Raw genomic sequence first — 22,153 nt, forward strand, 5'->3', positions numbered from 1 at the left:
GTCGCTCACATCTTTGAATGTGTGGCTACTTTTGTCGCCGGTGGTGGTGAGTACCCGTGCCGTGTCCTCGCTTGGGTCGAAGGGTTCGATATCCATAGGAGGAAAACTGAGGGCGAGCTCGATGGAGTCTGAACCGCATAGGTACCATGAAGGTGGCTGTCCCCGTAACTGTCCTATCTTTACTTCATACTCACGGCCGAATGGCATGGGCGGTGTGTGTGGATGAATCTTCAGTGTCGTGCCGAGGGGGTATCGCCCTAGGGCGTCGTTGGGAGACATGACCTTTTAAGCATCCCTGGTGAGTATGTGTAGATGAATGAATTAGCGACGTTACCTGACTTTGATTGACGGAGGAAATGTGTGATTTATAGGGTCTGCGATAAACTCAAAGTTTGGCACCGTGTACTAAGTGTGCACATTCTCATCCACACATGACTGAAGCTTCCACGCTTCTCAACGCCATTACTGATGGTGGATTGTGGTGCCTGGACAAAAGCCAAGCTTTGAAAGTCCCCTGCAGCGGCGCCACTAGATACCCCGGAAAGGGCCGTTGAAGAAGAGATGCCGTCTGGGGTAAACCTCCGTAGCGGCTGGGCGGCTTGGCTTCCGGGCAAGGTGAGTCTAGGCTTGATGAGTCCATGACATTGAGAGAGAAACGGAAATGTATTGCTATCTGATGTGTCCAGAAAAGAAGAAGAAGAAGAAGAAGAAGAAGAAGAAGAAATGCACTTAGTATCGGCAGGCGTGTTCTGCAGGGTCACCTGCGATCTGCATTCGGCCGCGGGCACAAGATCTCGCCAGAGTCGATTGGGAAGGAGCAACCACAGGGTCACACCGAGCGGGCAACTGACGGGGCCACCTCACTTTAATCTTACTCCTCTTCTTCTCCACGTCTCACATGTCATCCAGTCTGTCGGATCGGATTCCATCTCGACATTCTTCAATCCTGTGGCCCCTTTACAAGTACAACCTGCGACCCGTCCCGAGTCCCGAGTGCAGTACCGCCGAGTCCCTGCATGAAGCGTGAGTGATCGGCCATGAGATATGGCCAGCTACAATGGCATGCCGGCCATGTCCTCCGGCGCCACGGGTCCTGACGCCCTGGGACACCAAGGCCAGCAATCGCTCGGCATCGACGGCTTTGATCCGCACAGTATGACATTTGACGACCCGTTGCTGTGAGTATCACAATCGCGGGAGCTCAACTGAGAACTAATCATCTCATCTTCTTACAGCCACAACCTCCCATTTACCCCGACAGCCGCATACGATTTTGACACCCTTAGCACAACATTTGAAGACCCGTTCTCCTACCCAGCCAGACCGTTCGGTAACGATGTCGCCAACACCGCTCTCATGGGAAATTTGGGAGGGCTAGGCGTCGACCCAGAAAGCTGCTACAATGGCAACCACGGTGGCGCCGAGGGGTCATCCTCCCCACAAGAACTCGACAACAAACTCCTCGGCTTCGGCGCGGTCGTCCCAGGCAAAGCCACCCTGATCGACCCCTTGGGACAGTTTATCGAACCTATGATGAGCGCAGAGTTATATGGCATGTTCTTTGTCGCCGAGGACGTCTTTGGAACAGATAACGGCGGTGACAACCGACGTCCGATGGAGTTGACTTGCTACAGGAGGAATCTATGGCAGTGTTCGGGGCAGATTACTCTCCCGAGACAAGTGGCGCAATATGCTGTGGCCGATGGGCAGCAACGGATGCCAGTGGTGGAATTAGCGGCGTCTATCACGGCGCTCGAGAGTATTGAAGGGAAACAAACGGAGATCATTTCCATCCCGTGGAAGAGTAACAATCCTGCTCTAGGAGGAGTGACTGAGGAATCGACAAAGTCCGCAGGGGCGCCAGCGATAACTGTGTTGGACTTGGGGTCGGGCCAGGAGATTGATGGGACGAACAGAGTGACGGTGGGGGTGTCGTGGAAGAGACTGCAGTTTAAGCATGCCACTGCGAACAATGGGCGGAGGAAGGGACTCCAGCAGCATTACGTGGTGCAGATAAATCTGCTGGTTAAGGGGAAGGGTGGAGAGTATGTCAAGGTTGCCGAAGTTCAGTCGGGACCGGTCATTGTGCGAGGCAGAAGTCCCAGGAATTTTGACAGTAGGAAAGACGTGCCTCTGTCAGGAGACAAGAGGCTACTGGAGAGGAAAAGCATTGAGGGGTTGAGTTCGGGCTCTACGACTACGAAGCAACAGCAGCAACATATGGGAACTCCACAGAGCCAGCCCCTGAGTCAAGATTTTGGGCAAGGTTTTCTTCATAGATATCAGGGGATGGGAAGTTTACCGGTATGCCTTCAAGTCCGATCAAGTTCTTTGTTTCACACGCTGACAATCACGCAGTCCACGACAGATTGGTCAACTCCTCGACCGTTCCTCTCACCAAACCCCCAGCAACAGCACGCCAGTAAGAAGCTAGCTTTGTCCTCTCCAAGCCTCAACCGGCCGCCAGTACCGCCCTGGGTGCCAATAGATGCCACACTAGCAACTCCATTGCCAACCGGCAAACAATTACAACACACTAGCAACCTTTTGAAGCCAACCCGTGGACTACATTCTACTTCCCAATCCAACAACCTCCCTATCAACCTCTCCCTCTCAGAAGATGAGCGCAGCCCACCAAACTTGAATCGATCTAATTCCTCGGGTGGCGAATCGTCTCAAAGCCCACAGCAGCACTTTTCCATGTCGTCATCGTCAAAAGCGGGGAATAGCAGGCCGGGGTTAGGACACAAGAGCCAGAGGACTGAGAGTGGGGGTGCGCAGCAGCTTAACAGTCCGCAGGATCAGACGGAGGTGGATATGTTGTATGAGTATTTTCCATTGAGTGTGGATGACTGGTAAGTCTGGTCTGTGCCTGGAGAGATGGGAGTATAGGGAAAAGAAAGTGCTGACGGAATCATAGGATGCCGCCGGTGGATGCGATTTATCGACCGCATGTGGTTCATCATACTATTGTGCCGCCTGAGGTGAAGGCGCAGCAGCTGAGGAGTAAGGGGAAGAGGTATTTCGCTGCCGACTGAGGTCAAAAACAGGGGGACCATGGTGGGATTTAGGTTACATGTTGAAGAGGGTGGAGGATGTGGAGTTATATATACCAGGGACAGTTACTGCGAAGGAGATGGGGCGATGTGAAGTATATGGGAGAATGGTGAATGATGGCACGGCCTGGGATGGATGTCTGTGCAAGTTTTTTGGTGTTTGTGGTGCGGGATTTTGGCTGGGCGTTTTAGGGGGGGAATGATGTATTATTGTACGACAACATCACACTCAGGGGACGGGGGGCGTTAATCATCAGCTTTTTGTATTGTGGCCTTTTTGGCTTTTCAGGATCTCGTGCTTTGCTTATCCAGACAAGCCAACGCCACTGCTGCACCCAAAACTGAACTTTGTTTTGCGGGGACGAGCTTAAAGGTGGTGGGTGTGTTGAGGGTTAGTTGGTCGAGGTAGGATTGCAAGTGGGAGAGGTAGTGGGGGTAGTGCTCTATCACAGAGCCGGTGTAGGCTATTGTTGTTGTCTTCTGGGGTTGGTTTTGAGGGGAAGAAGCTTCGAGGTTTATTTCGTGAAGTGCGTGGAGGGAGGCGGCGAGGATGGAGGCTGAGCGTTGGGTTATGAGGGAGGCGATTGAGGTGAGGAGGGCGAGGTCGGTTCGGGAGGGGGGGTAGGGGGAAGGGTGGAGGGTTTGGAAGTGGAAAGGGTCACTGGGGGGGTGTTAGTGAACATGATGCATCAGAGAGGGACAGGGGACGGGGAGCACCTTTCGAGAAGAGATAGAGTCTTTGCATCGAGGGTGTATTCCCTCGCTAAAGAATCTGGGACAACCCCGCCGAATGCCCCCGTTTCGTGGATTGCATCGACCAAAATCAACCTGGCCACCTCGCCGAGGTAGAACCCGCTGACGAGATGCTCCAGGGGCTGAAAGTCTGGTCTTGGGTGGGAAGCTTTGAGGGTCTTGTCCCATTTTGTTGAGGGGAGGGAGGGGCCGCCGAACATGCCGAGTTCTGTGTTTACTACTACGTGAGTGGCGAGGGTTTGGGGACGGGGGGGGAGTTTGGAGGGGCTGATGGTGGTGACGGGGAGGTAGGCGGCGATGTTAACGCCTGTGCCGAGGATTAGACCGAAGGTTGTGGTTGAGGGGTGGGAGTAAGCTGCGGAGAGGAGCGTGGCGGAGGCGTCGTTTACTATGGCTGAAAGGGAGACGTGTAGGTTGTGGTGGAGGCAAGAGGTTTGGAGTATGGAGGAGAGGTTTTGGTTCAAGAGGCCGTCGGCGGCGTGGAAGGATTTTCCCATGGGGCGGAGGAGGTAGGTTTGGGGGGCGGGTTGTCTGCGTGGATGTTAGCATTGGGTGTGTTTGAGAGGATGTATAGACATTATACGAGGAGGAATGGCATACTCAATTGGAAAGCTCCACGACAACCCAAGCAATAACGGGTCATCAGCACAGTGACCCTGCCTGCTGTCTTTTGCCACAGTTTGGTAGATTTTCTCAGCCATCCAGTTAAAAAAGGCTCTGCCTTTCAATGCTCTGATATCATTGTCGATATTGAAGGTGTCAATGCTGACGATGACGCTCTCTGGACCTCCTGAAGAACCTCTGCCCTTGAGGTCCACCAGAGCAACTCGCAAGGTTGAGCCCCCAACGTCAACAGCCAGATATTGACCCGACTCATCTCCCGTGGGAAGCTCGGTATGGTACGATGGAAGCATGCAAGCCGGATTGGAGAGGAGGCCCTCACGAAACTCAAGCTTCAGCTTTTGAGACAGAGCTCTACGCTTGTCTGGTTGAGTAGGATCCAAAAGCAAACTCTCGGCTTTTGCGAGGAAATCGCTGATAGAGGTTGAGCCATCCTTGCTGGCTGGTTCACGTAGGGTTGGTGAGGACTCAGTCGAGGTTGTCCAGAAAGCTAACAAAGCTTGGAGAAATGATCGGCCTCGGAAAAGCGATTTGATGACGGCCAGGAGTAAGTCACGCAGAGATGCCATGGCGAAAATGAACGAATGCAAGAAGGAGGTCCCTGTTGGGGACCTGTCTCTATTACTTATGGGACGCTGATGAAGGAGCAGACATCCAGATTCCAATACGAGGTCCCATATGAGGTGGAATAAGGCTGGCGATCAGAGCTACCTTCCTGGACTGGCATGGCTGTTAGCTCGCTACTTTTGACTCGTGCACGACATTACTCGATACCGCGCAGCACGGGCTTGTGGGAGTTGTTCTTGGTGTATCGCTCTCCGAGAAACCACTACTACGCAAAGTCTGGAGATTGTTTAATAGAAACGAATAATGTACTTGGGCGAAAGACGAGGTTCCTGTTGGCCACCTGTTGTCTCGACCTAACAGGCATCCAACTCTAGCAGTTGCGTCGGTAGATTGCCGCCAGCAAAACTGGCGGGAAAGACCTTTGAGCCTCCAACGACCAATCTATTCAAGACGAGAAGCATGGCCGGTAGTGGGTGAGGAATGGCAAAGTCGTGGGGGACCAATGACGGAGGGATCTTGGAGATTGACTGGCACGGCTGTTTGGAGCTGAATATTGCAGAACATTTCCTCGTCTCGTTGTCGGTTTAGGGAGGTGGGTGGGAAAGTAACGTTCCATGCCTTCCTTGGCTGGGGGAGGCTGTCAGCGGAGAGTAACCCTGGAGGGAGCCGCAACTGAAGTCTGTCGAGACGATTGGGTTTCGTAGATTTGACTTCAATCATTCGCCAAAGCCCTGTCCAACGGGGGCCATCACATCACCAGCAGGCCGTTCGTGGCCGTTGTAACCTGGACAGAGGAACACACAGTGTGGGCGGTATGGCTGGGCACCGTGGGAATCTCGTGATAGCACGGGCCACATGAACTCTAACCTCCCTCCTCCCGTCCACAAACAGCAAGCACAACCCGGGGACAGGTTGAAGAGGGAAGGCGTTGGGGTGTCATACTTGCCATGGAGGGAGTAGTGGATGACAGGCGATCGGGGCACAGGTCCATCGCAACCTGCAACTTGTGCCACCACTGCTCCTCAAGTCCCCCGTCCTATGATAAACGTTTCATCCACTGCCATCATTACCAATTACCACTACCGTTGACAGTTCATCACAGGTATTACATCGCTTGAGTGACTGAGCCCTCCGAATCCCGGACATACTCGGTGTGGAATATCACAAGTGTTGTTCTGGGCCATCAGTCATCAGCCTCCGCAATCCTAAGAACTCTCTGCCCTCCAACCTACCCGCAACGCCTTGCTGTGCTCTGAAGCTCCAGTAGAGGCCAAAATGAGACTCATTATCAGAGACAACGGAGAGGCTGCCAGCCGATACGCCGCCAACTACATTGTCGAGAGAATCAACATCTTCCGCCCTGGCCCAACAAATCCCTTTGTACTAGGTCTTCCTACCGGATCCAGTCCTGAGATCGTATACCGAATTCTTGTCGAGAAGCATCGTGCCGGCAAGGTCTCGTTTCAAAATGTTGTGACCTTCAACATGGTAAGCCGATCTTTCTCTCTATGCCGGACCGCGTGGCTGATTACCACCACCTCCAGGACGAGTACATTGGACTCCCACGAGACCATCCCGAGAGCTACCGCTCGTTTATGCACAAACACTTCTTCTCGCACATCGATATCAATCCGGACAACATCAACATGCTTGATGGCAACGCCTCCGACCTAGAGGCCCATTGTTCCGACTACGAAGCCAAGATCAAGGCTCTGGGAGGAATCAACCTCTTCCTGGCGGGCATTGGTGAAGATGGCCACATCGCCTTCAACGAGCCCGGCTCGAGCTTGGCCTCTCGCACTCGCGTCAAGACACTTACCTACGACACCATCCTCGCCAACAGCCGCTTCTTTGGTAATGACGTGGGAAAGGTACCCAAGATGGCCTTGACTGTTGGAGTTCAGACTATTCTCGACTCCCGCGAAGTAGTTGCCCTCGTCATCGGTGCCCGCAAGGCTATTGCTCTCCAACACTGCATAGAGCAAGGGGTGAATCACATGTGGACCTTGTCTGCCTTGCAGTTGCATTCATATCCTCTGATTGTGTGCGACGAGGACGCCACACTGGAGCTGCAGGTAAAGACGGTCAAGTACTTCAAGAGTATTGAGCAGGTTGCTCGATCCAATGGCCTTGAGCAATGCCTGCCTCTCAAAATCAGCACCAGTCATGTGCCTACGCTTCATGATACACCACCGTCCCCGGCGCAGACGCCTGTTCGGTTCAGGATGCGAATCCCCACGACGGCGGAATCATTTGGCGAGTCGGCGTACACGGTCGAGTCCGGTTGCCCTTCTCCCAGATTAGACTCCATGTCGGCTCGAATCAAGAAAGACGAACGATGCCCTTCACCGCGCTTTGATGCCATGTCCAGTCGGCTCAAGAGTGACAAGGCTGATCACTCCGACCATGATCGGGCGCCTGATTCCGACAGCCTATGGCGTTTTATTCTGCCACTACAACTGCAAGACCACAGAGATGGCCACAGGGGCACAACAGACTAAAACGAATGGTAACTGGGTCAGTCACGGGGAGTTGGGCATCTGGGGTCGAAGTTGCAACCGCCGCTGCCGTGGGTTCTGGTTTCTGAGGTGACTTTTAAGTTTTGTCTACTGCCCTAAAAATGCACTTCACATAGCTCTTTTTCCGAGTATTGAGGCTCAAATGCATGAGTGTGGATGGAGGCCTGGTAGTCGGCGGGCCGCGCCGCATATCATCGCTTTCTTTGGTGTGCCCCTGAAAGTGAAGATTCGGCCCCCACGACCCCCAACTTTGCACTCGGCCGCCTTGCTGTGGTCTGAGGGCACAATTGGCAGCCCACCTTAACGATTGGAAAGATGGCCGTCGTCCGAGAGCCATATCAAACATCAAGCATTGCCAGCTGATTTGCACTGTGGCTTGCTCACTGCCTCACCAGGCACCACCACAGCTGGCCTCAGTCTTGCCCATAGTCGGTAAGTATAAGCCATGGTCACACGCAGGCAACTTCTGTGGCCGTTTGTGGTGATTATGCGAACAAAAGGGTATTGTGATGGGGCGTGGTCTAGGTGGTGGGTGGGTGTGGTGTGGTGGTCATGGACTTTTTGTACTCTAACTACCCAGCCGGCTCAATAACACCTTTTTCAGCAGGTTTTCTCGATCTCTCATTTTGATGAAAACCAAATGGTTTTTTTTTTTGGGGTGTTTTGGTTTTTTTTTTGTGAACAATGGAGCTCCTCTGTAATGAGACGCTCGTCACAGCTGCGTGTTTGAATGGTACGGCGGCGGCGGAGGCTGGTGGTGGTGGTGTTTTGCCAGAGTCGATGCTCCAGCTTCATATTGTCGTTCCTGCGGTTACGGTGCTTGGGTTGATTGTTTTGGGGACGTTGATGGGGATGGTGTTGTTTTTTTGGAGGAGGAAGTACGCGCTGGCGGAGGAGGGGGGGGATAAGAAGGGGGGGAAGTGGTGGGTGGATAGTGAGAGTGGGAGTGAGAGGGGTGGTAGTGTGACGATGAAGACACAACAACAAGAGGAACAGGGGAGAAGAGAGGTGGTGAAGCAGGGGGGGAGGACTGAGGATAAGGAGTTGCCGCCGCCGCCATTGAAGTTGGTACGCAGAGAACGAGAGACTACACCACTGCAGGGGGAGATGGGGATGGGGATGGGAATGGGGATGCCGGAGGGTATATCTTCTGGTTTTGGAGTGGGAGGGGAATTGACGAACGCGCTGGTCTGGGCGAACTTTGGACCACCACCTCCTCCCAGCCCACCAGTACCACGAGTGCCGTCGGAAGTGGTATTATCACCACCACCACCACTACCTAGCCCAACTTCCCAGAGGCCAAACAACACCAGGTCTCTAATCCCCCCTCCGCGACCGTACAGAGCTCCCAATCGGAACACCTACCCCAACCAAGCGCTCCAACCACCCCCTCAGCATGGTTACGCCCAGCTACGAAGCTTGACACAATCAGCCTCGCAGCCAGAGATGAGGCAGCAACCGCACCATAGCGTTCAAGGAAGTCTGTCGAAAGAGTGGTACTTGACGCAGTCAACTTCCCAGCCGGAGATGTGCCAGAGGGAAAGGGAGAAGAATACGGTGTTAGTGACGAGGTTGGAATACAACCACCCAGATGAACAGAGGGCAGCAGCGTCCAAGTGGGAGAGGCCTGGGTTGGGCTTGGGGCTGGGGTTGGGGATACCAAGGCAGAGTTTTGACGGGGAGAAGCGGAAGGAAAGGGAGAGGTTGTTGGTGAGGAGTAGTAGGAGGTTTTCAGTTTCGCAGAACTTTTAATTCTTCAGGTGCCTTAATGTCATGGTTAGGTAGAGAAGAGTGGATAGGAAGGGCTCTTTAGGTTTGTATTACTATCTTGGAAGCATTTCTTGGTGAGAGGATGGTGAGCCAAACTATTCCATGTATCATTGCTTGAATGCGTGATAAAGCGCATCGACTTGAACGGATGACAGTGGCAATCCCCACCAAAAAACAGGCCGAAATGCCATTGACGCCAATGCTTGATGCAGGAACAACACCTCAACGTTCGGATGATTTGTCTGGAGGAAATGTGGGCTGGTTTCAGGGGTCATCCCATGTGTTATCTCCGTCCATCCCATCTCCGTATCCCATCTCTCCATCCCGTCTCTGAGGACCCGGCTCTCACTCCCATCTTTCAGCCCCATCTCTCCAACGCCCATTCTCCTCGGCCTATTCACTCTTCACCTAGACAGAGCCCTCACAAAATCATCACAAATCACATCACCATCAGTGCACACACAAAAAGCTCTCTCCAAAGATCATGAGTTTTCATTCCAATCCATCGATCCTTTTCCATAGCTAAACACAACGAGCACCCCCCATCCATCATTCCACAGGATAGGTATTGTCCCTCGCGCAAAAAGGCTACATAAACAACAAAAATATACGTATCCGAAAAAAATAAAAAAATGTCTCCAAAATCAAGTACAAAAAAGTCTCAGCGGCGGGTGTTGTTATCCCCCCTCCTGTCCGAACAAAAAAAAAAAAAGAAAATTACCCCTTCATCATCCACGCAGCTAATACCTCAACACAACCTTGCTCCCCTTACTCTCCCCCCTCCCATGCCCCGCTCTCCAACTCTCCTCCTCGCTCACAACCTCCCTTCTCTCCGGAATCGGTACCAAACTAACACTCGTCCTCCTCCTCTCCCTCCCAACCTTCATCTCCACAACCGGCTTCGCAACACAAACCTTGTGCAACCAGTCAACCTCACTCTTCTTCTCAACCACTGGCACAGCCGCCCACAACCCCTGCCCCTCAAACCTCTCAAAAGGATCCTCCCCCCTCTTCACAGCCCTAATCTGCCCCAAAATCTCCACCTTCCTCGCCTTCTTCTGAATCGTCTTCCTTCCCTTTTGCCTCCTAGCAGCGCTCTCAGCGTCTTCAACAGCGCCGTCAACAGTAGGGGTGTTAACACCCTTAGCCAACCCCCACATCTGCTGCGACGGGATCACAGCCATAGCAGCAGGGGGCGCCCAGAGGGTGGCAGCCGGCTTGGTAGGGACAACAGCAGGGACCTTCGACCTGCTCGACTTGTGAGATCTGGAAGCAGAAGGCTTCGAGCGGGAGTGAGTCCTAGCAGGGGTGGACACGGGGGTTTGCTCAGGCGTGGTCTGGCGAGAAATAACGAGGGACTCGCGGATGCGATGGCTCAACCGGCGCTGAATGTCCTGCACCGTCTCAAACGTTGTCGTCGCCATGGTGGGCTCCTCTGTTGGGATGGGGGGAGGTGGTGGGAAGGGGGTGGAGATGGAGGTGTTGCGGCGGCGGTATTCAGCCTGGGCAAACTGCTGGGCGAATAACCTCTCTTGCTCCAAAGCTTCAATCTGGGCTTGGATCGTGTCCCTTCTGCTGCGGGTAGATGAGGAGGCCGAACGCTCACGCTTGGCCTTGGAAGCCTGACGACGGAGCTTCTTAGCGGCGTAGGAAGAGATAGCTGGGTGGACAGACTCAAGAGGGCAGGTGATGGTCAGAGAGCCAAAGAAGACGGGGTGAACGTTGGCTACGTCGTAGGTATAACTAGTGGCGGCGGGGTGGAACCACTCGGAGCGAGTGATCAAACTCTTGGCCGCGAAGACGGGGTGGCGGACCGAGGAGTCAAACTTGGCAGGATAAGAAAGGGCGAGGGCCTCTTCAAGAGCGGCGTCCCACTCGGCGGCGGTGGCAGCGATGCGAGTAACCTTGGGGTAGCTAGCGGCAACAGCCTCGTTCAAAGCGGCGCGCCAATCGGCAAGGCTGAACTCAGGGCGGGTGGTCTTCTTGGGCTTGGCCTGTCCCTGAATCCAGTTGCGTTCAGTCTTGGTGACAGCCTCGAGGGTCCAAAGAGAAGTCGACTTGAGCTGCTCAAGTGGCTTGCGCTCAACAGGACGGGGGCTACGGCTCATGGAACGAGCAGCGGGCTCCTCAGTGGTGGTGCGGTAGACGGTACGGCTGGGGTCGACGGTAAAGAGACCTTGAGGCGAAGAAGATCTGCAAACGACAGGCGGGCTCCACACACCAGTAACAACCGACACTGGCTTGGATTGAATCCAGTTGCGCTCAGTCTTGACGACAGCCTCAACAGTCCAAAGAGAGGTCGAGGCAAGCTTGTCGAGGGGCTTGTGGTCAGCCGGGCGAGGGCTTCTGCTCATGTACTGAGCAGCAGGTTCCTCAGTGGTGGTCCGGAAGACAGTGCGGCTGGGGTCAACCACAAACAGACCTCCCCGCGAGGAAGATCTATCAGTGACAGGTGGGGTCCACAAGCCAGCAGAGACTGTCTTGTTCTGAATCCAGTTGCGCTCGGTCTTGCAAGCCTCGGTCTGAGCAGTCCAGAGGGAAGTCGATACCAAACTGTCGAGAGGCTTGCGCTCAGCCGGACGGGGGCTGCGGCTCATGTACTGAGCAGCAGGCTCCTCGGTGGTAGTGCGGTATACGGTGCGGTTCGAGTCAACGGCGAACAACCCACCCCGCGAAGAATCTTTATCCAATGTGACGGGTGGGCTCCACAGACCTGCAGAGACCTGCTTGACAGCGGTCTCGGCCTGGGTGGATTTGATGGGGTGGCGAGGAAACTGGGGTTGCTTGGGTGCCGAGGCCGGGGCAGCCGGCACTTGCGACTCGGCGACGGGGCCGGGCGGAGCTGGGCGGGGGTTGGAAGGCAGGCCAATCCTGGCAACAGGCTTGGACACAGGCTTCTTCTGGACTTGGGGCTCCGGCTCATAGACGGCATCATTGAGGATCGTAAGGGCATCGCTCTCGAGGGTGGCAGAATCACGCTTGCGGCTAACAACAAGCTCGCTGGGCTCAGCAAGGCCAATGACAATGGATTGCTCGCGGGAAGACTGGTCCTCATCATCGGACTCGAGCTCTTCAACATAGTCACCCAAAACAGAGTCCTCAGAGGGAACCAAACTGCTTCTAGAGGGGACGTTGTCAACCTTGAGTAGGCTGGCAATCTCCCAGAGGGTGGTCTCATCGAAGCCATCGTCGCTACCATCTTCATCAGAGTTCATGCCGTCAACGACGTCATCGTCGTCATCGTAGTCATCAAAGAACGAAGAAGAGTATTCGTTGAGCTCAGTCTGCTGGGAACGGACAGGTGCACCAGAGGCCATGGTACCAGGCATGGCCATCAAGACAGGAGGGCGAGCCTGGACGGAGGCCGTGTCGGACTTTTCTCCCCAGGGGAACTGGAAGATGCCGAGAGTGCCCCTCTTATTAGGCAAGGGCTCGGGGTTCTCGATGATATCAGGGAGAAGAGTGACGCGCTTGTTGCGACGAGGCGGGCGCTGTGTCACCGGACGAGGAGCCTTCTGGGGCTGAGGCGCCGCAACCTGTGAGACACGCTTGACTGGCTCAGCTGGGGGAGCAGCTGAGGCCCAGACGGGCTTCCAGAGTCCGGTGGTGGACCGGCTGGTGTTGGTGTAAGGCTTGCGCCAGAGGTGGGTGCTGTGAATCTGGAGGGGCTCCGGCTCCTTTCTGGCCATGGGGCGGACAGAAAGGCTGGGGAGCACAACCTCGGTCTCAGCAACCTTGATGGGAGCAGTCCACAAAAGACCAGCAGGGGCGGAAGACCTGCTTGGCGGGGTCCAGAGCCACTCGGCCTTGGGCTGCTCCGGAGAGGGCTCGGGAGTCTGCTCGAGGCACTTCGCCGGGAGCTCTGGGACAGGGGGAACCTCTTCCTCTTCCGGAAGATTGATGGAGGATGCGTCAGACTCCGGGGGAGTTGGGCTCGCAAGCTGAGCTCTGGTGAGCTGCAAGAAGTTGACGCTGCTCTCGCGGAGGAGACGGGCGTCCATGTACTCCATCTGCGCCTCAGTCAAGCGCTTCTGCCACTTGCTCATCTGAGCGCTGCCAGAGTTGCGGACCGAAGGTTGCTCCTCAATCTTGGACATGCTGCTGTGCTTGGACAGGCGAGCAATGCGGGAAGCCCTGCGGTCAGATCCGATGCTCACTCTGGTGTTGGCGGTCTCGGGGACAATGTTGGCAACGCTGGCGACAGAGTCACGCTTGACAGCGGGCGAGCTGGTCTGGACGCTCGAGAGAGAGTCACGACCGATGTCGTGCTTCATCTCCTTCCAGTGATCAACCTGCATGCCCATTTCCTTTTCCATCATTTCGAGCAGGGCCAAACGCTGAGAAGGCGTGTCAGCATTGACTTCAGGCTCCTCCAGCTTCTTGAGCTGGGCCTGAATCTGTTGCAGAGCGTGTTCTGGCGACTCCAGAGGGGAAGGCTCAGCGTGAACGATGACGGCCTTCTTGTTAGGGGTGCGAAGCGAAAGGGGAGTAGGGGGTGTCTTTCTGCATCCCTTCTTGCTCAAGCAGTCCTTGGAAAACGCAGGGCACTCGTCACCAACACGCCTGTGCCACTGGCTCTGAGGTGCAGGCTTGGGCGCAGAGACAGGCTCAGGGACTGGTTCAGGCTCAGGCTCCTCGGGAGCCGGAATGGTTACTTCATCGTCCACGAGCCAGGATTTCCGCATACCGAACTTGGAAAAGGTAGACGTGTCGAGCATGAAAGGCACGTCATCGCTGTTGCGAGACTCGACAACCCTGGTCTCCTCCTTGGGCTCTTCAGCAACCTGCTTAGCAGGCATCCGAACAGCAGCAGGGAGACCCTGAGCCGGCATGATGGCCATGGGCATGGCGTACTCGGGAGAATTCATGGAGCTCCAGTTTGTGGCTGTTCCCAAATCGTCCACAGTAGTCTCGGTCCAAGCTGAGGCTCGGATTGCAGGAATGACTGGCGAAGACTTGCGCTTGTCTTCTTGCTTGCCAGCCTCAAAGGCACTAATCCATGCCTTGCTTGTTTCGTCCGTGGCTTGGACATTTGACTCTTTCCGCGGAATCTCGTCCACTTCGAGGATGCTATCAGTCCGTACAGATGTCTTGGTGGTGCGGTTGGACACCGTCTGATTGTCGGCTTCACTTGTAGAGGAAGTAGTATCCAGGTAGGACATGGGAATTCTGGGGAGCTCGGGCACTGAGGAGGATCTGCGTCTAACGGACTTTGACCTTGGTGGGGCGGGGAAGAGGAGAGTCATCTTCTCGTCAAAGGTCATGCTCTTGGTGTTGTTGGGTTGTGGCCTCGCAGGCAATCCCACGCTTCTGGGAGCAGGTGGGAGCGGGGGGAGCTGAGTAGGGCTGCCAGAAGTCGCATCCAAAATGGACTTCCTTCCCAAAAGAGAGCTGGCAGACTTGCTTCTGCGATGGCTGGGAGAAGCAATGTTATCCGGCTTTCGTGGGATAGGTCGCGGACGGTTGACGACTGAAGCAACCCTGGCCGGAGCCTTGGAAGTTGGGGCTGGCTTCGAGGGCAGAGTGTTCGCCCTGCTCATGATACTTCCAACAGCAACCGGGTCGTGATACTCGATGTTGTTGATGAACATGATGGTCTTGTGCTGTGACGAAGCACCCATCTCCTTGCCAACCTGGATGCCGCGAGCTCTTGGGTTGGTTGGGAGACCAATCGTGGGTCTTCTCTGGAGCGGCGTCTTGGCTGTTTCCTGAGGAGGGGTGTCGGGCGAGGGAGGCAACTGTCGCGACGGGCGGATGCCAGGTCTTTGGATCGGCTGAGGGATGTTGGCTTGCAGCAACACTGTTACTGGACGAACGTCATTTTGGGATGCCCTCGCAGGTTGAGGGGCAGGAGTCAGCTTCTCAGGGGTCCAGGGCCGTTGCTCCTCTGGCTCTGGCTGGCGTGGTGATCTACGACGAGTCTCATCACTGGCAGGAGAAAGCTGGGCCGAGGTCGTGGAGGCAGAGCTGTCGGCTTGCAGACCTCCAGGGAAGGCACTCTGACGGGACGAAACTGAAGCCACCTCCTTTCTCTTCATGCTGGCAGCCCGCTTGACGCCCTCCTCGGGAGTCAAATGCATCGACTGCACGACGGACCGGTGCGGTACCGATAGGCTTCCCTCCTCCTCAATCCTGGTCTGTCTCCTCTCCTTATCCGCCATGATCGCCGACTGAAGATCAATAACCGTGATCTTGTTTAATGGGTTACCGTCCTCGTTAGACTGGAGGACTGGCTTGCCAATCACTGGCCTTCCCCCTGTGGAAGATGTCCTTTTTCCAAAATCGCCCCACATGCCCTTCTTCTGAGAAGCCGATCTCTCCAACTGGCGGACATATTCGGAGCTCACGGGCGGCGGCATCGCTGGTACTCCTTGGGTAGCGACGCTCATGGCGAAGGGGAACCCAGCACTGGTCTCATCCTTGGTATTTGGCACCTCTCTAGGGTTGACGAAGCTCCTCGATGAGCGGATGTTGGCCTCCTTCAAATCCTCAAACCGGCTTGGGGGATATTCCGAGTCAGCGGTCGAAATATCACGGCTGATGTTGATGCGTCTCGGTGAAGGGGCCTCGGGAAGCCCAGAGTCGGATTTCCTAGACGAGATCAAAGTCATGGCGCCAGCCGTAATGAAAACTAGAGGTTGTCAGTTGAAGGAACCAGCAAGGCAGTGTACAACTTACCGATCAGCACCAACAGTCCGCCGGCAGGGAGAGCTGTCCTAGCGGCAGATGGGATGGTGGTGATGCCTAGCAACATCACAATGCTGGCAGCTGTCCAGCAAATCAGACCTAGCAAAACTGAGGTGAGAGACCTGGAGTTTGTCTTCGCAGCACCGCCACTCGAATAGGCCTTCTGGATCAGAAGAACAATGATGATAGCATCCAGAGCCAGCACAGCAACGCCGACAGGGAGAGCCGAGGTCGTCGCGAGGCAATAGTCGTCGGTCTGAGGTCGAGTGAAGCCGACAAACACGGCACCGGCGAGGAACCGGGCCAAAACGAGAATCTGGGGTAGCAACTGCACCACCGAAAGCTTGCCCCCCTTATTAGAATTCAAAGCCCACAGCAAGAACTGTTCGATCGAGAACCTCGCCAATTGGTCGAAAATAGAAGCGAAAATAACACCGATTTGACATGGCATCGATGAGCCTGTGGTATCGATGAGCGTCGTAGCAAAATCGATGGCAGCCCATAGGGCCGAAGAAATAAGAAATAATACGAGGACCAGCCTCTGGCTGTCGCGGAATACCGCAGCACCATGGCCGTTGATGTAAAGAACGAGAGCCGCCGAGGCAGCATAGACCACGCTTCCGCTATACCAGTATGTTAGCTAACCTCCTTCACGATGTCCATCCTCATCCTCCGTCTTCTTCACCACCGCCCACAACAGACAACACCTCGACTCGGGATATGACACATAGAGTGGCGAGAGAACTGACAAGGTAAAGGCCCCAATGAGGGCCTGCGTAGTGGTACCGTTGTTCGCCATGATGGACGATGATTAGCAGTATAAACGAGACAGAACGAGTACAGAGAGAAACTCAAAAGGCCCAATCAATGGGGGGCAAAAGTATTAAGGTAAGAATAGAATAGAATGTTAGTTGAATGAGCGTCTCATAGTGATCGTTTCCCGCACGTCACGGCGTTGATGTTGTGAATAGTGTCAATGACAGGCAGACATGTCAGGGCCCATGCCGTGTCGTGCCAAACAAACAGAAGGAGAGCAAAAGGCAAAGGAAAAGAGAAAAGAGAGGCGGTTCTCGAAGAGAGTCCCGGCCGGGGCTGCTGGTGCAACGCTTGACGGTCAACGCCCCCGGATCAGCTGGGTTCCTCGCGGGGTGGGATGGCGGACATGGGACAGTGGAGAAGGGGCTGATGAGAGGAGGTAGCAGAGAGGCTGCCAAGGCAGAGCTTGTCGCGCTTGTTACAGAGCCCCCCTAATCGCCATCCAGTCAAGGCCCGCGGCGAAAAGTTCCGTCTGGACTTCGCTTGCAAAATCGTTTCCTTTGGTAAACGGGAGCTAAGCCCAGTCTCGCCATCTGTTGTTCATGCTGGCGCGAGGCATGGGCAGGCATTGGACGAGAGGCGAGGCTGACAAGGCCAATGCTCGGCGGTTGCATCGTAACCCCGTCCTTGGTGTTTCACTTGAAACCTGAGATGTCGCATCTCGCACAGACTCATTGCAGAAACTTCAGCATCTGGCAGTAGCGATAAAAAAAGAGTAAAAAGAGGGGAGACCCTGTCGTCGTCGCTTCTTTTCTCCATGGCTTGGGATGCCCAGTCTGTCGTCCCGAACGGGCTGTCCGTGTGCCCAAGCAGCTGGGAGGAGGATGCCAGTTGGATGGGCAGACGCTGTGACTCGTGACGAGGATAGCTAACTGTAAAAGGGCGGCGAAACAGCCATCAGGCGCTGGATGATGTGACGATGTGTGTGTCTGTCTATGAGCGTTGATAGGATAATTGCTTCGTCATCGCCCGCGGCCGAGTTTGGTGGGAATGGAACACATTTGCAACGCGCCCTGGGGTTGGTCTTTGTGTGGAGTGATATGCTGTGTATCTCCAGAATCCATCCGAGGGCCTACTTAAAGGCTCATGTATAAGACTGAGGTGAGCCTTCTGGTGCACGATGTTGGACGCGTCTAAGCAGCGGGACCACCCCTCCCGGTCGTTAACAGAGAGCTTATCGAAGAATGCACGGACCTTCTGCTGCTTGCACTGATAAGGGAGCTGTGGATAACTGATAAGCTTCAGTGACTATCTCTTGACATCCAAGTCAACAACATCCTAAAGGCTTTAGAACTTGAACTGTTCGCCTTGCAATTCAATCAGTGTTATTCATTAATCTCAGTATACAACTTCCAAGGATTATTTTCAGTCACCAAGCATTTAACCCACAACTTATCATTTAGTCACCGGCCGCCTGCCATTCAAAGCCAAGGTGTTCCAATAGCCTCAAGATGGAGTGTGTCATGATTTAACCGCTCTTGCCTGGCACGAGATTCATTCGCCGACGAGATCTAAAACATGAACACATCAAGGTCACAACAGCCGCGTACAATTATCAGCCTTGACTACGTCTTTTAACGAAACGAAACAGCAACCCTCACACAGTGTCCCTCATAGTCCTGTCATGAGTGAGGGGTAACAATGAGGGGTTGAGGCTCCAAGTCGTAGCTCTCTGGAATACCTACTTCGTAATAGGAGGTGACCCGAGTAAACTACAAGGCCTATTTCATCCCGAGTCTCATTATGTCGACGATCCAACGGCCCGGACCGGTAGGCCAATCCGATGACCTGTATGCCGACGGCAAAGTCATGACAAAGGCGCAATTCTGGCCGCATATTCCACCACCGGCTCGCAGTCATCAGAAAGGCGTACCGATATGTAGACCAGCCCCATCGGCATCTCAACGCCGTGTTCTCGGAAAGCAGCGGTCCACGGAGCAGCCGATGGCTCCCGAGGAGGGGTTCGCATCCGGGACCAATCATTTTATCGCCATTTCCAGTTCCTACATCTCCATGAATGATGTTATCTCGTGCTTGAAGATAAAATAGATACCCACAACAAATACATCTTGAGCCACTGTGTCATTTGCTTAGTATTTACCTGTCTCGGTGATGCTAACCGTCCGTGTTAGTCTCGAGGTAACCGAGTTGGCATCAGACCAACAAATCTCGTATCACATCTACACATCACCAACACCGACGGGGATAAATGACTGTATTCCCTGACTCATTGTAACCACACGTCTGTCTCATAAGCATTAGGATCACGTATAAGACTCTCGTCATCCTCTCCTACTCACGAGCCTGTTTATACCCATCCCAATCATCTCACAACCCCTCGCCTCCCTCAAGGTCCCTCACACCACCGCCAACATGCCTCGTCAAGACCTCGAATATCCAAAAGAAGCTCACAACACCGTGAAGCGCTACAACCACCTAGGTCAGTCCCCCCCCCTTTTTTTTTTTTTTTTCCCCTCCAACCAACACCAACAAACTAACCATCCCCCCAGCTGAATACTCCCTCCGAACAATCCACTCCATAATCAACTCCACCCCCCTCCTCCACATCTCCTTCAACACCCCCAACACCCCCTACCCAGCCACAATTCCCATGATCGGCCAAATGGGCTCCTTCGACCGCCCCTCAGCCGACCTAGGTGACGTCCTAGACCTCTACATCCACGGCTACATCTCGGCCCGCCTCACCAACCTCACCCGCACACCCTCGGGCCTCCCCATCACCGTCTCCGCCTCCACAGTCGACGGCCTCCTCCTCTCCCTCACCCCCTTCTCCCACGGGTACAACTTCCGCTCCGCCGTCCTGTTCGGACACGCCACCGTCGTGACAGACCCGGCAGAGAAGCTTTACGCAATGGAGCTCATCACGAATAAGGTGGTTCCAAACCGGTGGAACGAGGCCCGGACACCGCCGACGGCCGGCGAGATGGCTGCCACGGCGGTGATGAAAGTCAAGATTGATACCGGCAGCGCCAAGGTGAGGACGGGGCCGCCGAAAGATGACAAGGGTGATTTGGAGAATGAGGAGGTGAGGGAGAAGGTGTGGGTTGGGACGGTGCCGGTGTACACTGTGCTTGGGGAGCCAAAGGTGGCAGAGTATAATCTGGCAGAGGAGGTGCCAAAGACGTTGGTGGAATGGAGGAAAGAGGTGAACCAAGACGCAAAGGAGTATGCTGAGCTCGCAGCGGTGAAAAACTTGGCTCCGGAGAAGAAGAAGCAGGATGATAACTGAGCTGTGGTGAAAAATGGAAAAGTTTTATGCTTGTTTATGAGTCAAGGAAGTATTCGATGATGAAAACGAGAAGGAACTCCTGAGCTTCCGGTATCCTTGTATGCCAACACGTTGAAGCGTGAATAAACAACATTCAAACAACCCACCCAATGATACACCTCTCAAATGCACCCCTCCATCAAAAGCGACCACGTCTAAACCCCTCTAACCCCCGATCTATTCCCCATCATCCTTCCCAAGCAACACCAAATTCGCCACATTCATCACCGTAATAATCAACCAAACCAACACCCCAAACCCCGTGATCCACCAACTATTCCCCATCCTCACCACCCCCCCCTCCCCCTGCCCACCTCCCCTCCTCAAGAACCTCCTCAGCCGGCCCTTAACCCCCTCCTCCTCCTCCTCCCCCTCCCCAGCAACCTCCCCCCCAAAATGCCCCCCAAACCTCGCCATCCCCGGCCTGACCATCATATACCTATCCCTCCCCGTAAAATAAATCAACGGCGCCGTAATAAAAGGCAAAACAACACTCAGCGCCACCTGGCTCCCATTCAACGCAGCATCCAACCCCTCCCTCCCCACCGCCGCCGCGATGACAATACTAGGCACAACACTGATCCCCCTCGTCACCAACCTCCTCAACCAAGGCCTCATCCTCCACCTCAACGCCCCCTCGCTAACCATCTGCCCAGCTATAGTACAAACGATCCCGGCACTCACCCCCGAAAACAATAACGCCAACGCGAAAACCGTCCCCGCCACCGGCGCGATGCTCCTAGACAACAAATCGTGTATCCCAAACAAATCCGCATCCACCGCCTCCCCATACAACGCCGCCCCAGCCACAATCAAAATAGCGCTATTCACAAAAAGCGCAAAACTAAACAATGCCAGCGCCAGCTCCGCAACAGAGTACTTCATCGAGTGTCGAATCGCCTCAAGGCTGGGTATATACCCCTTCAACCCCTCCTCCTCTTCCCTTTCCCCCTCCCCCGTTGCCGGCACCAACCCCATCCTCTTGTCAAACTCCCACAACCTAGCCTGCACAACCCCACTCCCCAAATACAAACTATGCGGCATCACCGTCGCCCCCAAGATCCCACAAGCCTGATACATCGCCCTCCTCTCCACCAGCTCCCTTGACGGTACATACCCCCTGAACACCTCCCCCACCTCCACCCCCTTGACCATTCCCAACTGCAAACAAAAACACACCACCACTGCCACCACCAACCCCACGACGAAATACTCAAACGTTCTCAGCCCCCTCATCCCCTTTTCCGGTGCGTACCAAATCAGTATAAGCAACACCTCTGTTATGCTAAGCGCACACCCCGCCACGAGGGGGATTTGCGGAATCAATAAATTGATCGCTATAGCTGTCCCGATAACCTCGGCGATGTCGGTGGCAATGATTGCGCCTTCGGCGAGGAGGTAGAGGGGTATGTTTAACCACCACGGCAAAAAGGCCCGGCAGGCCTCGGCTAGGTTGAGGCCGGAGACGGTGCCGAGTTTGATGGAGAGGGCTTGGAGGAATATGGCAAAGATGTTGCTGAGCAAGACGATGAAGAGGAGCTTGAACTGGTAGGAGGAGCCGGCTGCGATGTCGGTTGCGTAGTTGCCTGGGTCGACTACATTCCGGGGTTGTTAACATGCTGATGAAACGGAAGGGGGGACGGGGCTTACTATAAGCAACAGCAACCATGAACCCTGGGCCGACAAACTTTGCAAAGGTAACAACCGTTTTTTTGAGGTTGGACATTTTGGACTTGAAAGAGGAGGTTGTTGTTATTGTTGTTGGTGGTGAGGGGGATGGCGGGGGCGCGGTGCAAAGGCGCTGGTGGAGGGAGCGGATTAGGGGTAGGGCGTCGCCTTCGGGGTTGGGGAGGGTCGTTTTGCTGGTGTTATTGGGGGTAGCGTCGTCTGCGGTGCTGATGACTGGGGTAGAGACAGCCGGGCTTCCGCCTCCGGGGTCATCGGGAACGGCGGTGGTGGCCATTGTGGCCTATCTCTGTTCTGTGCGAGATTGCTGTCGTGGGATGATGGTTCGTGATGGCAGCTACTATCGTCCAAGTTCGTCGTCGGCGTTCGCGATGTCGCTCTCGATGATT

General features: G+C 54.8%; 7 protein-coding genes across 7 annotated transcripts; 4 read left to right on the plus strand and 3 right to left on the minus strand.

Annotated features, from left to right (window-relative positions):
- Positions 1–650: 650 nt before the first annotated feature.
- QC763_408710 (uncharacterized protein) lies at positions 651–3,038 on the plus strand (the record flags this gene model as incomplete). Its single annotated transcript, XM_062912498.1, is given in 5 exon segments — positions 651–686; positions 698–1,178; positions 1,236–2,304; positions 2,359–2,855; positions 2,921–3,038. The coding sequence occupies 4 exon segments, from the start codon at positions 1,045–1,047 to the stop codon at positions 3,036–3,038; spliced, it is 1,818 nt and encodes a 605-aa protein (XP_062765858.1). The 5' UTR covers positions 651–686; positions 698–1,044.
- A 257-nt stretch (positions 3,039–3,295) lies between these two features.
- Positions 3,296–5,277, minus strand: NAG5 (N-acetylglucosamine kinase 1). The gene is made up of 3 exons (XM_062912497.1): positions 4,410–5,277; positions 3,774–4,340; positions 3,296–3,717 (listed from the first exon to the last, which is right to left on the minus strand). Exons 1-3 carry the CDS (start codon positions 4,997–4,999, stop codon positions 3,342–3,344), a joined length of 1,533 nt encoding a protein of 510 aa, XP_062765859.1. The 5' UTR covers positions 5,000–5,277; the 3' UTR covers positions 3,296–3,341.
- Positions 5,278–6,272: 995 nt separating this feature from the next.
- Positions 6,273–7,498, plus strand: NAG1_2 (Glucosamine-6-phosphate isomerase (Glucosamine-6-phosphate deaminase) (GNPDA) (GlcN6P deaminase); the record flags this gene model as incomplete). Its single annotated transcript, XM_062912496.1, has 2 exons — positions 6,273–6,485; positions 6,542–7,498. 2 exons carry the CDS (start codon positions 6,273–6,275, stop codon positions 7,496–7,498), a joined length of 1,170 nt encoding a protein of 389 aa, XP_062765860.1.
- A 702-nt stretch (positions 7,499–8,200) lies between these two features.
- On the plus strand, positions 8,201–9,268 carry QC763_408675 (uncharacterized protein; the record flags this gene model as incomplete). Its single annotated transcript, XM_062912495.1, has 1 exon — positions 8,201–9,268. One exon carries the CDS (start codon positions 8,201–8,203, stop codon positions 9,266–9,268), a length of 1,068 nt encoding a protein of 355 aa, XP_062765861.1.
- Positions 9,269–9,757: 489 nt separating this feature from the next.
- Positions 9,758–17,902, minus strand: QC763_408670 (uncharacterized protein). Its single transcript, XM_062912494.1, has 3 exons — positions 16,723–17,902; positions 15,965–16,596; positions 9,758–15,917 (listed from the first exon to the last, which is right to left on the minus strand). The coding sequence occupies exons 1-3, from the start codon at positions 16,770–16,772 to the stop codon at positions 10,027–10,029; spliced, it is 6,573 nt and encodes a 2,190-aa protein (XP_062765862.1). The 5' UTR covers positions 16,773–17,902; the 3' UTR covers positions 9,758–10,026.
- Positions 17,903–18,509: 607 nt separating this feature from the next.
- On the plus strand, positions 18,510–20,210 carry QC763_408660 (uncharacterized protein). Its single transcript, XM_062912493.1, has 2 exons — positions 18,510–19,229; positions 19,300–20,210. The coding sequence occupies exons 1-2, from the start codon at positions 19,163–19,165 to the stop codon at positions 20,037–20,039; spliced, it is 807 nt and encodes a 268-aa protein (XP_062765863.1). The 5' UTR covers positions 18,510–19,162; the 3' UTR covers positions 20,040–20,210.
- Positions 18,917–22,041, minus strand: SMF3 (NRAMP-like transporter smf-3; the record flags this gene model as incomplete). The annotated part of the gene is made up of 2 exons (XM_062912492.1): positions 18,917–21,673; positions 21,729–22,041. 2 exons carry the CDS (start codon positions 22,039–22,041, stop codon positions 20,256–20,258), a joined length of 1,731 nt encoding a protein of 576 aa, XP_062765864.1. The 3' UTR covers positions 18,917–20,255.
- Between the last annotated feature and the right edge of the window lie 112 nt (positions 22,042–22,153).

The sequence above is a fragment of the Podospora pseudopauciseta genome, chromosome 4 (assembly GCF_035222475.1).
Source record: "Podospora pseudopauciseta strain CBS 411.78 chromosome 4, whole genome shotgun sequence".
Lineage (NCBI taxonomy): Eukaryota > Fungi > Ascomycota > Sordariomycetes > Sordariales > Podosporaceae > Podospora > Podospora pseudopauciseta.